Consider the following 18,429-nt stretch of genomic DNA (forward strand, 5'->3'; position numbering starts at 1 on the left):
CACATTTTGGCACTTTTAGACCACTGTACACGGCTGCGGCTGGTTCCAATGCTGCTGCTGCTGTTCCTTCTGCTTCCGTCTCCTCCAGAATTCGTTACAAGAATGCCGTCTAGGATTGGGCGATCTTGAATCGATTGTTGAGAGATCGATCTTTTTCATCTCGATTTTGGATTTTTAGGATCGTCTTTTCGTTTATTAAATAAAATCGTAAAAATTGATCTTTCTGTTCGATCTTCAATGAAACAAATAAATGTCACCATGTAAAATAGGTGACAACAAAAACGGGTAGTTCCACATTACCAAGCTAATATTCCATGATATGGGGTTATGATGACTACATTAAAGCATTTGTGGCATTAATTCCATTGCTGATTGTTTGATTCCACTTTTTTATCTTACCGTCTCCATTTAAGGAATTTCTAAATAAGTTCTTCTGAATAACATCTAAATCTCTTGAATAGCCCTAGTAAACGAAAAGGAAAAATGTTGCTTTTGTTATTTCCTTCGAATTGCTTAAATATAATTCAGCATTATGAAGAAGATATCCATCGATCTTCTTCTTCTTTCTCTTTTTCTTCTTCGTATTTCAAGCTAATTGCTTATCGCATATTAGCTTATTGCGTGCTCTCAACTTAATGTTCTAGATGCACTTCCACAGTTATTACGTGAGAGCTTTCGATACCTGTACCATTTGCATTAGAATAATTGTGTGGCAAGCTCGGTGGCAAGTACAATCATATTTTATGCCCAGGGTAAATCGATAAATTTTACAACCTAAAAATTACTAGACCGGACCGGGATCCGAACCCAGCCACCTCCAGCATGGTCTTGCTATGTAGCTGTGCTTTTACCGACTACCTAAAGGAGGCCCAAAAAAGCGAAGCTCGATTCTTTGGTACCGATTTAATCGATTGATCAATTCTAGTGCCGTGCATAAAATCGATCCGTCGGGTTAGATCTTTCCCTGAAGATCGCTCAATCTTAATGCCGTCAACGAACTTAGGTACGTCATATTTTCACCTGTTAACCTATCAAAATTCTCGAACCAATGAGATTCCGTTTACATTACGCGTATATTACGCTTCACGCTTACTCGATTCTACTCATTATTTATTCCACACTAGCTCTACATACTACACCATTGTCCTTAATTCAAGCCTCCGTTGTTCAGCGTCAAGCCACCGAACGCTTTCTAGACCGTCGGATGTGTCTATATTGCCACCGGACGCGGATCATGAATTGATTTGGTGAGTGTGCTCCTGTTAAGGATCAATGTCGCGATCGCGAAACACAATGGAGGCTTGGGACTTTACCGATTAAATTTTGACTGTGTAGTATTTTATTTGTTCCGAAATGCTCGATGCTCGATGATCGAAAATTTTGTGATAGTCCAACCGTTTTTTTTGCTTACTGAACAGAAAACCGTTGGTTTCATCCCTACACCCAACCAGGGGATGTAAGATTCACTTACAATTATGTGGGAACCTGAACCGAGGGTGCGATTTACCTAGCTGCGGTCCAATGCAAGAAAATTGGAGACCGAAAATGTGGAGTGTATTAGTGAGTGAAATGAATTATGTCGAAAAAAAATTGGAAAAAGGTTGCCGACTGGACTCGAACCACGAACGTTGCTTTCTCCACTGCTCTCTCCATGCTTCTGAATATGTATAGCCTAAAAGCAAACATCAAGCGCTCATTTTCTCGCATACTCGACTTCGTATGCCTTTTCCGCTGGAGAGATTTGAGGCAAGTGTGTGCTTCGTTCTACAAGCTTACTGGTATAGTCGAAAGTGTAGATAGAACACGAAATAAAAAAGACAAAAAACCATTACATCGCCTGTAAGGTCAACTTCTAACATTCGCTGCGATTTTCATGAACACAGGATGATAGGAAGTCGAACTAACATTCATTGTAATAAATTTTTGGTTTGCGTGTAGCCACTTTACATTACTGAGTTGATAGGGTCGCACCGTTTGCCTACCAGGCATCAAAAGATCGCAAATCATATTTGTGTCAATTTCGAAAATGAATACATTATATCAAAACTAATCAAAGCTAATCTAAGCTTAGAAGTCCCAGATAGTTAATATTGGACAAAAGAGCTTTGAGTTAACACTAGATCTCAACGTTCCATGCATTTTTAAGACATTTGGCATCAAAAGAAAATTCGATTTCCAAAATATCACGTAATCCATCTTTCTTTGATATTTATCAGATGAAGTAAATTTAAACTTTAAACCACTTTGTGGCATTCCTAAATCATGCCCGATGGAGCTAAAATTTTGCAAAGGCTTCTTTATCCCATACATATAATTGGCACCCTAGGGTACACTTTGCGAGTACGAAAAATGAGCATGTAACGAAAAGTGGTTAGGTTTTGAACAATTAAAACTCGGCTACTTCATAATATATTTTCAACATTTTTGCATCAAACGATCGAAATTGTCTCCACTTATTGATTCCAATAGGTAAACTATTGATTTTCAACAATATACTTTTGAAAAAAACGTGGAAATTAAAGAATCAATGAATAACAAATCTGCATTACTACCCCGAGACCTCAATATACTGTACCAACCATTTTTTAACATGACTGCAGTCAACCAGCAGCCACTAAATAAGAGAGCGGTGCCGTTTATATCAAATAGTGCTCCATGGCTTAGAAAGCCTTCCTTGGTTAACTGTAAACTAGCCGCAATGCCACGTAAACTGACAATTTACCTATAATCGTTAACCCTCTGCTTCATTATCCCGGTTTACGGTACCCATGCAAATCGATATTTTTGTGAATTAAGTGACCTTCTCCTAAGTCAGACTAGCTAGAACTGATTTGATCTGTCAAAATTATGACAGTGATCCAAAAATATGTTTTTCAACTAAGGCAGCGGGACTTTAGAAATTTAAAATCCCTGCCATCGTTACACAAATATGCTTGTTAACGCAATATGATATCTCAAGCCTGGATACACATCCATCATAGGTAGACTTTAAATTTTATTCCACACGTAATATTTGTCTAGCTTCATTCTGCAAGGCAACTTTTTCACCATCTTACAATGTGTCAATATATAAATGCCATCCGACGACCTGTTGACCTCACCAAAAAAAAAACAATACCCCTATCAACTCTTGTCCTGCTGCTACCCGCCATCAAAACATGCATAGTTTTCCCCGTCGTCGTCGTCGTCAGTCGAGTTGTCGCAGTCTCTGTCATCATTCACCATCATCATCCCCGTCTGTCTCTTTTGTTTGACTTTTATTTGGTTGCTGCTGCTGCTGGGGGGTTCCGAACTAATACCTCTCCTGTGTGTGTGCTGCATATGGATATGTATATATTAGCTCCTATCGTATAGGCTACTCTCTCGCGAGCACATTTCACAGCCGGTTTGCATCCATTGACCGACTAATCATTTCACGGGCAGCGTAGCTAAATGGGCGCAAAAACTCGACGCCACCTAGACAGGTAGTAGATAGGTATAACCGGCGTAGTTTTTGGATGCTAGCCCACCGGAGCCAGCGTAGTAAACGCGATTGCATAATTGTTTGCCGCCAATAGTCCAATCCGCTGTAGGTGATACCATGGGTATCGCTTGGTCATGATCTTATAACCATCACATTCACAAGTATGGACCGATTAGAAACGGGGTATGCGGTACGAAGCATCTGTAAGTTTGAGGTTACATTTATCGGCAGCTTGAATGTATTTCTGATAAATTTTCAACTATATAATTTAATTTGAAAATTTGAATTAACATTCTGCAAGTTTTGCTAAACACCACTATCTTGAATGGGAAGCGTACCTATCAAAACCGATAACCTCCAAAATACCATAACGAAGCGCGATGATGACACCATCCAAAATTTGACCTCCACCCACACTCACCTACAAATGTCTACAATTCCTTAAGAAGAGAGTACATATCTATCTACATATACCGAGGAAGAGACCGCAATGATGTGACAAGTCTACTGCAACCGACGGCACGACGACCGACCGCAGCAAGTGTGCAGTGGTGGATAACCATAATGAATCAGCGATGACTGTTGATAATGGATGAGAATCGCGACAGGTAGCGATAGGCAAATTACACTGCCGCATTACTCCCCCTGCTTGCAATGCGTACCTATAGTCAGATCCGCGTGGTTTAGAGTAGACAGCGTACGCACAGTGTGCGTTGGCGGCTAAATTGCCTAGAGGCGGAGAAGCTGTAACGATAAGTATCTATTCACTTCACAGGCGGTGGCCGTTTTGATCAATGAATCAACGCGGTGCACTCGAGCCGGCTTGAAACATTGTTGATCGGTTACTTGGTTTCGATTAACTTGAACATCATTTGCTAGGCTTTGTTTACTTACTGATGAATGTGTAATGATTATAATGATAATGAAATCGAATATAAAGCACAGAACAAAAGGCATGGGCTGCAAATCAGGAATGAAATAAATTTTCAGAATACTTCAAATGTTTGATTAGAAGTTCAAGATGCATGTTTATTTTAATCTCAGCAAGTCCCTGAATTAAGATGTGAATTTGAAGGTCAAGATTGCGAAGCTTCAGAATATAATTAAAAAAATTCAAAACGTCGCTAGGGCGAGGCTATTAGACTAATCTTAAAGTTGTTAACACGAATGCCATGAAAATTTTGAATCAGCTATCATGATGATCCCATTAAAAATTGAAACCATTCAAAATTCTAAAGCTTGGTTTGATTTAATTTTATTGATTTTGAAACTTTGAATTTTGTTTGAGATTTCATAGAAATTCGTTTTTTTTTTTTAATTTAACACGAATTTGGAAACCTTTTCATGGTTCTTGAACTAAGGTAAATGAATCAGAATGTAAATGCAAGAGGCTAAAACATATCCATGATTTTTCTCATTTTTCAGATGCTGGTTCCTGGATGAATTGAATTTCATGAACATTTCGACAAAATTCCTTGCAAAATCAGAGAAGAGCATTGATGTGGGGGTTTTGGGAGGATTTCAATATTGTTTTTACTGAAATTTACACTCTGAAAACAATTCAAACACGAACAAAAAATCCTGATGAGTTTTAAGAAGGATTCTGAAATAGTATGAATAGAATTCCAAAATAATTCTATGGAAATTCTGAAGAAAATGCATATCGATTTTTAAGGAATAAATTAATCTCTATAAATGGGTTCTGAGCAGACTTCAAGGAAGTTTTGCGCAAAGTTTCAAGGGAATCGATTTCTTTGAACTAGTTACTTGCTAACTTTCTTAAGGCAAACTTGATTAACCTTGGCGAGCAACACTGTTGAGAATAAATGCAAAATAGGGAATTTCCAAAGGAATCGAATCAACACACAAAGATTATTACACCAAAATCTGTGAAATTTTACCGAAATCTCAACAGCTGAACGTTCGGTAAACAGTTCGGTGATTTTTCACAGATTTCCTGTAAGTTTTCCCCGAATATCTCTGAAAATTACAGGAAATCTGTGAAAAATCACCGAACTGTTTGCCGAACGTTCAGCTGTTGAGATTTCGGTAAAATTTCACAGATTTCGGTAAAATAATCTTAGTGTGAAGTGTATTTCCAAAGGAATCAAATTTAAATAAAGTTAATAGCTTATGCTGCTGTCAAAACATAATTTGGTATTGTTAGGATATTATAGTATCATGAATTTAAGAGCTAATTTTGATATGATAGCAGAATAAGCCTTTAACATGCAATTAAATTGATTAATTTAACCAACATATCAATAGATTGATGGGATATAATAACAAAATGTGATATAAATTTGCTATGAGTTTTGCTGTTCTTTATAAATGGCAACAACTGACTTTGCTATTATTCAGTTATGGTCACATAGATTTTTTGAAATTATTTTTGATATTTTACCTTTTAAAACACTTAAACTAATAGCAATTTTTAACACTCCGAACACGATGCCTCCGGTAAAATTTGTAAAATCATAGCTCAGTCATTTATTGACAAATTTCAAATCTATTGACACCATTTCAAACTACATACTTTAAAAATTTGTTCAGTTTCAATGGATTGAAAACTATTGATAAATTACTGAGCAATGATTTTTAAAACATTGCCAATTTGCCGTTACACATTTTACCGGAGGCATCGTGTTCGGAGTGTTGATACCCTTAATTTAATAGTAAAACTTGCTATTTATATGATATTCTCCTCTACTCGGGAAGCATTCCTTTGGAATACTAATAAGAACTCAAAGGAAATATAATTAAAAAGTAGTTCCAAAGTGATTTCCGTGGGAATCCTGTCCATATTTCACTGCCTAGAATCGCATATCAGACCCATACGTGTTTTCGTCAATTTTAAGATAACAATGCTATCCACTATCAATTTGCATCTACTTTTGCATTATGTTATAAAACTACGGACCTTGATCGTGAAAAATGTGAAAACAACAACAAATCAGTTTGTCCCATCGTCCCTTCCAGCAAAATAATCGCATATCAGTCCCATTCTGAAATTCCATCGTCCAGAAGTCGAGTTGCAGCTCTGCTTTTAGAATTACCATATTTTTCGCTGATATAACTAAACCTGCAAGTTCTTTTTTAGTAACTGACTAGAGCTCGATGATTTCTCAAATATTTACATGGAAACTGCACTTCGCGACGTCAACTGCTTACGTTTTTCATATGAGACTGATATGCAATTCTAGGCAGGATAGGAAAACTGACCCAAATTTCAAAGATATTCTGAGGGAAATTAAATTTCAAGTAATTTCTGGAAGCGTGACTAGCATATTCTAAGAAGAATTTCTATCGAATACCGAGAAAATGCTCGGAGAATTTCATGGAACTTGACCACTGATTTCTGACTAGAGTTCCATGGTAGTTTTGAGCAAAATTCCAAGGCAATTCTGTGTTAAATTCAATTGAATGTGGGCGTCTTAGTGCAATACCTGGTTAAAGAAAGAGAGAAAGATTAGTAATTTCCATTTAATTCCACTACCTTATTTGCTTATGCTTGATAGATACGCGTATTTCCTCTACAATGTGCAGACATCGTCAGTGTATTGTACTAATGCTCGACTACAAGACACTGCAGAAGTCTGCACATTTTAGATGAAATACGCGTATTATTCAAGGATAAGAAAATAAGGTAGTCGAATTAAATGGAAATTAATAATCCTTCTCTCATTCTCATTCATAAGTCTTGTAGATCAAATAGTGATAATCATTGGAATAGGTATACAACCGTGCGTAATAAGTATTCATAATCGATAAAAAAAAAACATATGTGCATATGTCCAGAGGAAGATTGATCAGCATCAAAACAACAGCAAATAGTTATGCAAAATGTTTAAATCTTTATTCAAACCTAGTAATTGCAAACCGCGGTCCACAGCTTTTAATAGCACATTAGAACAGTCAGATCAAGTAATTGCATCTAAATTTAATGATTATTTTGTCGACAGTGTTTCATTGATTAATCAATCAATGAATTGAGCAAATGGTCGATGAACCTGACGGAATAAAGCAGCCAGTTAATTGTAGCTGTAGATTTAAAGGTTTTCACCCAATTACATTAGACGAACTGAGTTATTTGCTTTTCATTTGGACAAATCGACTGGAGTAGACAATGTTAATGCTAGAGTTATTCAAGATTGCTTTCATGTCATCATGAATCAATGCAGACTGAACATGTCCCGCACATTTGGAACGAATCCTTAGTGGTCCCTATTCGAAAAGTTGCTGGAACGATTAAAGCCGAAGTGTTTCATGCCATCAACATTAGAGAAAATTTTAGAACTTGTTGTCAAATGCCAGCTGTTGGAGTATTTGAATAGCAACTCTTTATAGATACCAGCACAATCAGGATATCGAGAAGGTCATTCTTTTGAATCTGCGTTGAATTTGGTGTTAGCAAAGTCGAAAGACACCTGGAGCGTAAAGGTACGACTGTTGCTGTATTTTTTTAGATCTGAAACGCACTTTTGAAACAATTTCTAGGCCCTTATTGTTACGATCAATCAAGCGCTTTGGAGTTACAAGTACTGCATATAAATGGTTTGAAAGCTATTTGTGTGACAGAACTCAAAGGACTGTTTTTAATGATTCTATATCCAGTACTGTGGGTGCCCCAGGGAAGTGTATTAGGGCCCCTGTTATTTACTATGTATATTAATGACTTGCGACGTGTTTTACGATTTTGCGACATTAATCTTTTTGCAGATGATACTGTGTTGTTCATTGCAGCTAAGGATTTATACTGTGCCGTTTTACACTTGAATGAAGAATTGAATACAAGTAAAACTAAATTTATGGTAATTTCGCGGAATCGAGTAAATGAGGACGTCTCTGTTGTAATTGATGATGAGATTATTGATCGCGTTCGAGAGATTAAATACCTTGGCGTGATTATTGATCACAAGCTTAAGTTCAACTCTCACATTGATAATGTCATCATGAAAATTGCCAAGAAGTCGATTGAAAAACGATTTAACTATTGCCAGTAAAATACAGTTTTACAAATCAATCATCTCTCCTCATCTAGACTTTTACCCTTCCACAAATATCGAGATTACAGTGCTTGCAGAGTAAAATAATGCGTTTGATTTTGAGATGCAATAGATTTACTTCCTCAACTTTGATGCTGGACGCCTTATAATGGCTGTCGGTGAAGCAAAAAATTGTATATTTAAATATGGTGTTCATTTTTAAAGTAGTTAACGGTTTGCTGCCTCAATATTTGTGTGATAAAATTGAAAGAGGAAGTGTTTTTCATAGATATAATACTAGAAACGCGGATGAAATAAGAACAGCCACATTTTTTGACTTGTGCTTCACAGAATTCATTGTATTTTAAAGGAACAAATATTTTCAATTCAATCCCTAGACTTATTAAACGTGCAACAACATTAGCTGAATTTAAGAGACATGCATTTCACACGTTAAACTGTCTTTTGAACAGTTATCCAGTGATTCTTTTTTTATGAAATGACAAATTATGTATCTTGACGAAGTTATCTATAACGGATTATTTTGAATGGATAGCTATCATAATGACTTTTTTAATAATTATTGTAGCACTGCAAAAAATATTTTTGTTCGCCACGGTGGAGATGATGGATTTTTAAATTTGATTTAATAGTAGTAGATCAAAAAAATAGTCTACAATGTTTTGAGTCTCGCGTGCGTATTACGGATATAGTGGACAAAGTTAAACATTTTATAAAAAAAAAAATGCAATTTTGAAGCTTATTTGGAAGAAACCTTGAGTTAGTAATAAGTTTTCTGGCTGACTGTCGGGGGTTCGTGAGCATTCCTGACATAGCTGAAAATTATGATAGCATCAGATTGCGGGGTTGCTATTTAGTGTAATAAGATGCTTTGTTGATTGTTCATTAACTCTTGATTGCTTGTAATACTTATGAATATTTTAGGTGGACAAAAAAGCGAACTAAGCTTTTTCACATTTATTTTGCTGTAAAGCAACTGCAAATTCTAGAGGGAATTTATATCTGTAACTGTAACCAGTTCGATTTTGTTTGCTAACCTGGTTAAAATTTCATATTTAATTATCTTAAAGATAAATCGTCCAGCACAAACCTTTGTAGAAGTAAGAGGTGGGACCATCATCATCATCATGAGACCCTTTGGCCCATTTTGTCCGATAGTAGAAAAAAATCCCCATATATTAAATACATTCAACTCTCCACTACTCGATGTCCACTAACTCGATATCGAATGTCATGGCAACTGTGATAGCGATTTTGTATGGGATTGAAACAATATAGAGGGAATGGATGCAATGTCGGCCTTAATGCCCTTAATTTTGGCCCATACATAAATTCAGTAATCGACTAAATTTTCAATAGCGACCAAAAATATCCATTAGTACCGTCCCAATGACGCGTTCATCTAGATAAAATTGATAAATAGCAGATTTTTAACGATGAGCCCAACCTTAGATCCATAGGCCAACATTAGAACTATTTCCTTTATATCGATATATATAGTTCGGTCCCTTCAATATCGTGTTGTAGAGAGTTCACTGTATTTCTTATATAATCTAGAATATTTCTTGTCTCGTATTTCGAAATTTGTGCTAGAATCGTAAAAATTGATCGTAACTCAGAGAATTGTTTTCTTTGGTCAAGGCCCTGCATAATGATAATATTCTTAACTCGAAAATCACAGTTTTTTTTATATTTGTCCAAAAATGTTGAAAGAATTCAAAATCATGAAAAAATGTGTTTGCAAGTTTTTGGAAATCTTAAGTTCCTGGACATTAGATTTGTTTCTTGTGGCCGGGGAATCACAACTTTGTCTATACGCAAAATCTTGTAAAATTATTAAAGTGTCTCAATTTTGAAAAAAAAAACTCAAGTCACAGAAAATGAAAATATTCCAAGGCTAGAATCTTGGTACTAATTCAATCCGTAATCTTGGAAATGTTTTAAAGTTCAATTTTTAATACATCATTACACCCCAGAAAATCACCGTAATGCATTTCCGAATACTGGACAGGTCATTATTCTGAACGTTTAATTTTTTTTATTAAATATAACATCTACTTTGAGACCTAATAGATATGTGAAATGATGATTCAAAATGATACTATTTTTTTTTAATAATGCCTTTATTTTTCCAGGCTCATTTGCCGTAGCTTTGCGGAGCCGATATTCATTGTTTAAATCACAAAATTTCTTAAAACTTCCGTCAGTAAAGCGGGGGCCGATTACTCGCGGCTATCTCGAGAGTAGGAGTAACAAATTGTAACAAATGGATGGCAGGGTAGGGGTTGAGAACACAAGGTTTTGAGAGCAATGTGCTCTTGCTATCAAACTAAGCGACATACTGATGAAAAAGACAAACATGGGGGTACACCGATGGGCAGCTAAAAACTTGGGAGAACACAAGATGACACTAACTACTAAATCCTTACCCAAGTAACATTGCAAGTTTATGGAGGTTTTAAAGCATGTTACAAGTCTGAAGTCATGGTCTACAGAACCCGAAATTGTTGCTTGGGTAGATCGATCCGTTTTAAAAACACATAAATTAGATTTGAATAGTCGAGATCTCGGTTCGCCAAGATGTCTCTAACGTGCCGCAAAGGTTACAAATGATACTAAAAGGCCACGATTAAATATTTTTTTAAGATTGATTTTTTAAACCAATTATTTATAAATTTTTCCAAGTTTGAAATCAATAAAAATCTGCCATGGATCTTTAAATTTATGCCATTGGTAATCTCAAAATAATGTTTCAATTTGAGATCACGATTTATTTTTCAACGGGGCAGTCCATTAGACTGATGCAAAATATAAAATATTCGCTCTACACTGCTCAATCGGTTCCTAATCGAGTCCTAATTAGCCTCCGAAATTTTAAACTCATTTGGCAAGAAGCTGACTTGACACAAACCATTTGAAGTTTATATGGAAACTACAATGGGAAATCCAAACTTTTAGTTCATTGTCTTCTTGCTTTTTCCATATTGCACAGTTCAACTTGCCACAAGATCGTATATCAGTCGAATTAAATAATTATTAATTGTTTAAGAGGTTGATTATTGCATGATCATTAGGATGGGTCATCATGATCATTTTTTCAGAACAATGTTTTTTTGGTTAAAATTGGGGTCCCAAACAACTGTGCAAAATTTGGGGACGATTGGTTGTAGCCCGGCTTTCCGCATTGCATTTGAAATTTGTATAGAAATTAGTATGGGAAAACCCACATTTTTACATCTTTATTAATAGAGACCACAATTTTGCACAAACCACGCATCTAAATACCTATAAGTATAGCCCAGAAAGTGTTTAACAACTTTGCTCAAAAATGTATTGTGCTAGAATGCCCTTAAAAAAAGTTAAAGCTGTTCAAAGATCAGTGTTTCGAATTAAATGCCAAAAATCCCTTTTTCTGCCAACACTGCCGGTGTACCAATGAAAGTCAGACTCCAAATTCGAAGTTAATTATTTTATCGTTTAAGTATGTTCAGATGAAAAATTCAAAAACAATAGATCTATCACATATGCGTAGTCGGAGGGGTGATGGGGGGAGGGGGGGGGGGGTCACCCATATCAATAGAAGTAAAGTTTCAAACTGAAATAACTTCGGAGTCTTATCTTATCGATTTGGTATGTTCAGATGAATTATTCAAAAACAATTTTTCAATTTCATAGGCATATTAAGAGATGAGGGGGGGCTAACTATACCTCGCTCCCTCTTACCCATATAAATGGAGGTTAGGTTTCAAACTGCAATAACTTCGGTCTTTCTTATCTTGTCAAGTTGGTATGTTCAGTACTATTAAAAAAAATGTGCTCGATTTAATAGGCGTAGTTAGATATGGGGGGGGGGCTTACTGTATGCTTTCCGGCCCTCACTTATATCAATGAAAGTAAAGATAAAGACTAATATAACTTCGGAGTTTCCCATCTCGCGAGTTGTTCGGATGGATTATTCAAAAACATTTGCTTAATCTTAAAAGAGCAGTTGTAAAGCGAGTACTACCATTCTCTTCCCTACTCTTTTGGTGCAATATACAATGTCAGATATATTCACACAAATGTCATTGGATTGTAATGATTATATTTCATTTTGTTATATACTACGATTTCTCAGGGTACTCTTTTCGATGCTGTTCTATCCCTTGAAGCAAATATTGCTGTTGAACTAGGTCTCGGGTGGATTTCTTGATAAGTCAGAAATTAGCTTCACCCCTCATTCAGCCATATCGTTGACAACCATCAAGGAAGCAACTCGTTGTATCGCATTGAAATAATCTGTATCATTACTCCACTTGTTGCCGGTTTTTGCATGAAGCCGGTCGAAATTTCGAAAAAAAATCAGCACTGTTAGAAGTGACGTTTGTCTTGGGAGCCCAACTGAAGCTTAGCCCACTTAAAGTTAGCCCAACAAGCAAAATCCGACTGTACCTGTGTCTGAGATGAAACTGGTGAAGACAGTTTTCGTTTTCTCTTGTTTTTGGTTCTTGACATACGACTACTTCTGTGTTTTCTATATGCGGGTGGCCTTTGTTCAACAACAAACAACATCTCCTCACTAACAAATGAACCGACAAGTGGATATTAAATATTCACACTACAACAATTTTCGTTTTAAAAACTGCATACAGTGATGCATGTTTAAAATCTGATGTGTTAACCAATTTAGACATTATTAGACCAACGTTAAGCATGAATACATTAGGTATAATGGATGTTAGGCATAATGGACCGCATGATTTGACATGATTTTTTCCGATTTGAATGAAACACTTTTTCAGACTGGGTTTTAAAAGAGCATATCTAATAAAAATTGGTTTATTCCTTTTTTCACTAACTCATTACTTGAATTACGGTAAATGTATTTGATTGAAATTACGTCCAAAAAAAATGAAGCTGGTACATTCTACCAGGATGTATTCACGATGTTGCTTGATTTTTTGACAGTTTTTGTACAGTATCTGAAAACAAAGAAAAGTAACCCTGAAATATGATTGCAGATTTCGAAAGTGTGATTCATTTCATATAATAATTGAACAAAAGTGTATGATTTGAGTAGCTCAAAATGATTTGGTAAGTGACTATGCTGCGTAACGTTACAATGTCAGCTACACTACTCAACACAGACTCAACACAGACTCGCCAAAACATTGTGAACTACTCAAATCATAAACTCTTAATAAATTCCAATAAGAGATTTAACGCACTTTCCAAATCTGCAATAATATTTAGGAATTACTATTATGTTTTGTCAGTATCAGGACTAAATCTGTTTAAAAGAGGCAAATCCGTTGTAACGTCACATAAAATGTGTCAGATACGTAATGAAATGCTGTTTAAGATAGATAAATTCACTGAAAAGTTATTGTAAAATCATATTTAAAAAAATCTAAATTGTTTATTTTCTTAAAAGAGCCTCTTCGAATTTCTATTATTTTCTTTTTTTTTTAAGCTGAAGTTGTATTCTCATATCTGCTACAGATTGTTAAATTGTGATTTTTTTTTTCGAAATCATAATCGACATTCACACTCTTAGTAAATTAATTCCAAACAATATATTCCTTGCATAATTTTTCATAAATTCGATCGAAGGAGGAGAATCCTTTCTTTCAAGCTTTTGACGCTCTTATATGAGCTAGTGTCTACTTTCAACATAGTGTTATAGTTCAAATATCTTCGATTTAAAAATTTAAATCTCTTCGAAGGAAAATGAAAATTTTCTTATGACCATCAAACAAAGCAGGTATTTAATACCTTAAGTAGGTTCGACAATTCAAATGTTTTTACAAGCACTGAGTTTACCAGAGCTTTCTCAAAGTCCACTATGAATCCTTTTTCATTACAGGGTAAATTTACAGTATTTTAAAATACTGAGAACTAGGAGTTAAAATGTATCTTGATTTTTTTAAGCTCCATGACCGCACATTTTGGTTTTTTTCAATTTTCACACTTTATTTTTTCTAAGCCCAATATCATGAAAGTTATTTAGAGTTTCTGAAATTCAAAACAAAAATCTTGCTAACACATTCATAAAAAAACAAATTTCGAAAGCCAGTACACCACTAGAGAAGTGAAGGAATCATCAAAAAATTGAGACATAAATTTGCGAGAAGGCTCAGGAAACTTTAAAAACTATGCACCATGAATGATATTTATGATTCGCGAATAAAGATTTTTTCCCCAAATTCCATGTTGTTTTTTCTGGATCTAAAAAATTTAATATTTCAAACTTGGAAATTTCAGTTATCCTGGATTTGAAATAAAATTAAAATAATTAGCCAGTAAGCATGTTCAAGCTGAGGTTTGACAATTATTTTATGAATCTGGCAAAACAAATTTGACCAGCTTTACAATTCATTTTTGGGCGCACCCCTCGTCAAAATCCACCAGTGTTCAGGATTAAATCATTTCACTTCGCTATGGCAAGCAATTTGAATTATCAACTCCTTTGACAAAACTAAAATCCAGCTAAACTGAGATCACCAGCAGAAACATCAAGGTGCAAAATTGATCAGAAATCTTCCATAAATAACATATTTTTGTGTGTGTAGTACAAATTTGATCCCATCAAATTGTCTAAGGGGATAAAACCGTTCGTTGCCATGTAATGTCATGGCTATACGTTCCTACTTTGGTGTTCCAATTATGGAATATAGGAATTTAACATGCCATAAAAAGGAACGTATAGCTATAACCCTACAAAATACAAACTTGTTCACTTCATTAGGGATTAATGAAAAAAAAACATCTGCGTCCAGGAAATTGTTCAGTACTAATCTAATTTACAATTTTCAATTTCCATTCAAGCACATGCTAGGTAAATCACATCACAGACACTAAACAGAGAAGGTCAACTCCGACAAGCTTTAATAACTAAATGCAGTTTCCGTCTCATATCTCCATCTGACAAATTTCCGAACAATAGCCTGACTGAGCAGGAACAGAACTCGAGCCTAAGCTTTCCCCATCATCTCGGCTCATCGGCTCAACAATGTGATCTGCCCATCAGAAGGTGTATCATTTACAAGCTTAAGTATTCTTTATGAGCACTTACCACCGCAAGCACCATCGGCAGATTTCCCATCGCTGTCAGCAGCATGTTTTCTGGTTTGCAAATATGATTATGCTATTCACTTGTTCGTTGATGAGTTTTTCCCCCCGTTCAGAAGAGTTCGCAAATCTCTTCAAACGTGGTGCGGTCGTTGTTGTTGGTGATGATTATGGCGATGCGGCGCGGGTAGCGATTGTTTACTTGTTCATTAACACCACACACTCCGGTGACACTGCACAATTCTAATACCCCCTGTAGGCACTTGAGCTTGCTATAACTGACTGAATCTACGCGTTCGTGCCTTGAGAATACATCCACGGATTCTTTCAGCGATTGAAGGAAGTGCTGCAATCTTCGCGAAACTGTTGCTTTCCTGTTGCTCGAATGGCGTGCACTCTAAGCTACATATACTAGCTATTCTAAATCGGGCGATCGTTAGGTGAATAAATAAGCAAAATACATAAATATTAAAATGGAATGGGATGGAACTGGTGATGAACTATCGGATTCGATCACACGGCTTCGACGGCGAATGCTCGGTACCTTCCAACGTCAATTGAAAAGGTAAACGGTGACAAACAGTTCACGGCGCCCACAGCAGTTAAACATTTTGAGCCGGATTAGAGGAGTTTCGACGAATTTGCACATCGATAGGCACGCCACTCGCAACTCGCAACTGTGTTCCTAACTCAGAACGAAGATCCGGCTTCTACTCGCACCAGTCACTGATCGAATCAAATCTTCACACGGCTCAACTATTCTATAAGTTCTAGATCTCACAATTTCATACGAAACACTTCCAAGGTTTAATGTCAAGTTCTTTCGATGTAAAACCCAAGGGATTCTATTCCAGAATTCTTAGAATGGAAATCCACTTGCATCTTCCAGTAGCAAAATCAAATGCCAAAATGCGATCCTCGCGAGACGAGCGTTTCCAAATAACTGGCACCAGAATTAGCAAAAACTTCATTTTAAATGCGGCACTCGCGTGGATGCGGATTGAAGCGTGTCTGACAGCGCGCGCGACGACGACGACGACGACGACGGCGTCGGCCTCGTAATTCTCTCACGCAAAATTCGTGATCGTGCTCACCGCTGCCAAACACTGGAGTGCGTCGTGTTGGCGTCGCCTAATAGCGAAATCAAAACAAACAACGAGCAGAAGATGTTTGTTTTTAACAGTGAGTGCCGTCTGCGAGAGGACCGAGCACGTGGACGCCAGCGATCTTGCGAGAGGTTCAGAGAAACTTCTCAGTTGGAGCTTAAGTGCTTTGAGAGGAGCATGGGAAACGATGATCATCGATCAATGACGATCAGCTGGAGGGCGTGAGAGATTTGCTCGGCAGGAATCAATGAACTTTGCTCGTTGGGGATTTCAACGAAGGGTTGATGGTATAAAAAGGGAACCGGAATGTTGGAAGGTCGCATTCTGGAAGGATCAGTTCTATGCTTATGCGGCAAATAGCAGTAATTATGGCTATCTATTGGGCAATGTTCGCCAAAGTCGCTTCTGAACCAGCCCTTTGCGTGTTTTTAGGGACAAAGCGGTGCGAATCTGAAAATTTAACTGGATACTTGCTTCTCTCAAGTAAATGTTGATATGTATTTTCAGGCTTACCTTACCATTCACGGTTAGGCCCTATTATGCTTTTCGCATAATAGCTTATTGCGTGCTCTCAACTTAGTGTTCTAGATGCACTTTCACAGTAATTAATTGAGAGCTTTCGATGCCTGTACCATTTTTGCATTGGTATAATTGTGTGACAATCATACTGTATGCCCAGGGATGTCGAAACAATGTTCAGCCCGAAAATTCCTAGTCATCTCCATTTCACTCGAGAGAAGTATTTTCAGCTTCGTATATTATGAAGATTGTCACTTTCAGGCCAAAAGATTTATTTTCAATTGACAAAGAGATGGCAACTACTTCAACACAATGTTCAAATCGAACATAACAGCAGTAAACGATTTTCAGAGTTGCTCTAGTACAATAATTTGATAGCTAGATAAAGTTCTAAAGAGGATAGATTGATAGTTCCGTTAGAGTACGTACAACAGTGTGAAAATTGAACAGAAGTTGAAATTAAGCGAAGGGCCATTAATGAGACAATACTAATCAAATGCGCGCTCATCTATCTAGCTCACTTGGTTAGGGAATTTTAGGTATTTTCTCAAATCCACAGGCAAAAGAGTTCGCGTTTGAATTGCTCATATACTGTCTACGGCTGGGGAATACTTTTAGCGACGTGGGGCTTTATGTAGTGATCAACGTCACTAGAACTATTCCACAGCAGCGAGTGCTCGTGTTTCAAAAATTGGCGCGTGTACTGCAAGGTTAATGGAAAATGTCATCTTGGGTAGCAACCTACATAAATGTCAAATCTAGAAGCGTCGGGACAAAATTGGTTTTGTTGTTGCCGTTTTGAGCTGTAAATTCTCTGTATGAGTATCATTATCAGTCAGAACTCCAAGGATGCAAAGTGCGTGGCGATGCTGTGAAAAATCACGCTTCTCGGCAACGGAACAGTCGTGTTGTGGCACTGCATTGCCACGCCACACTTGGGGTTGTGACTTTCAACCAGCATTGGAGTAATCTTTGTGCAAATATGACAAAAATTTACCCAAAATCAATATTCAGCATATTCAAAATGTTAGTAATCTCACTTTTGACTTGTTTGATTTTTCGAATGTCGGCTATGCAGTTTATCGAGTTCAACATTTATTTTAATTCAACCGCTATGAGACAGGCTCAATCACGTCATCTACTAGGTAAATGCTCCGAGATGTGTATGCCTATTTGTTTTTTTTTTTCTATGCGTTGCTTAAACATTTACTCAAGTGCAGTGCTGATAAATCTGTCGGTTGGATTCTGTCAAAGTTGCTAATCTTGTTGATATAGTGTCTACGCA

At 36.6% G+C, this 18,429-nt stretch overlaps 1 protein-coding gene across 1 annotated transcript in view; it reads right to left on the bottom strand.

Moving 5' to 3' along the window:
- Positions 1 to 16,449, bottom strand: part of LOC135697713 (uncharacterized) — a 119,490-nt gene extending 103,041 nt beyond the window's left edge. The window contains exon 1 of the mRNA XM_065217502.1: positions 15,524 to 16,449. Coding sequence (XP_065073574.1) covers positions 15,524 to 15,568 — 45 coding nt within the window. The 5' untranslated portion in view covers positions 15,569 to 16,449. The remainder of the gene's footprint in view (positions 1 to 15,523) is intronic.
- Between the last annotated feature and the right edge of the window lie 1,980 nt (positions 16,450 to 18,429).

Source organism: Ochlerotatus camptorhynchus, unplaced genomic scaffold (assembly GCF_037179485.1).
Source record: "Ochlerotatus camptorhynchus isolate MF236.1 unplaced genomic scaffold, CSIRO-AGI_Acam_v1.1 ptg000077l, whole genome shotgun sequence".
In the NCBI taxonomy this organism is placed as follows: domain Eukaryota; kingdom Metazoa; phylum Arthropoda; class Insecta; order Diptera; family Culicidae; genus Ochlerotatus; species Ochlerotatus camptorhynchus.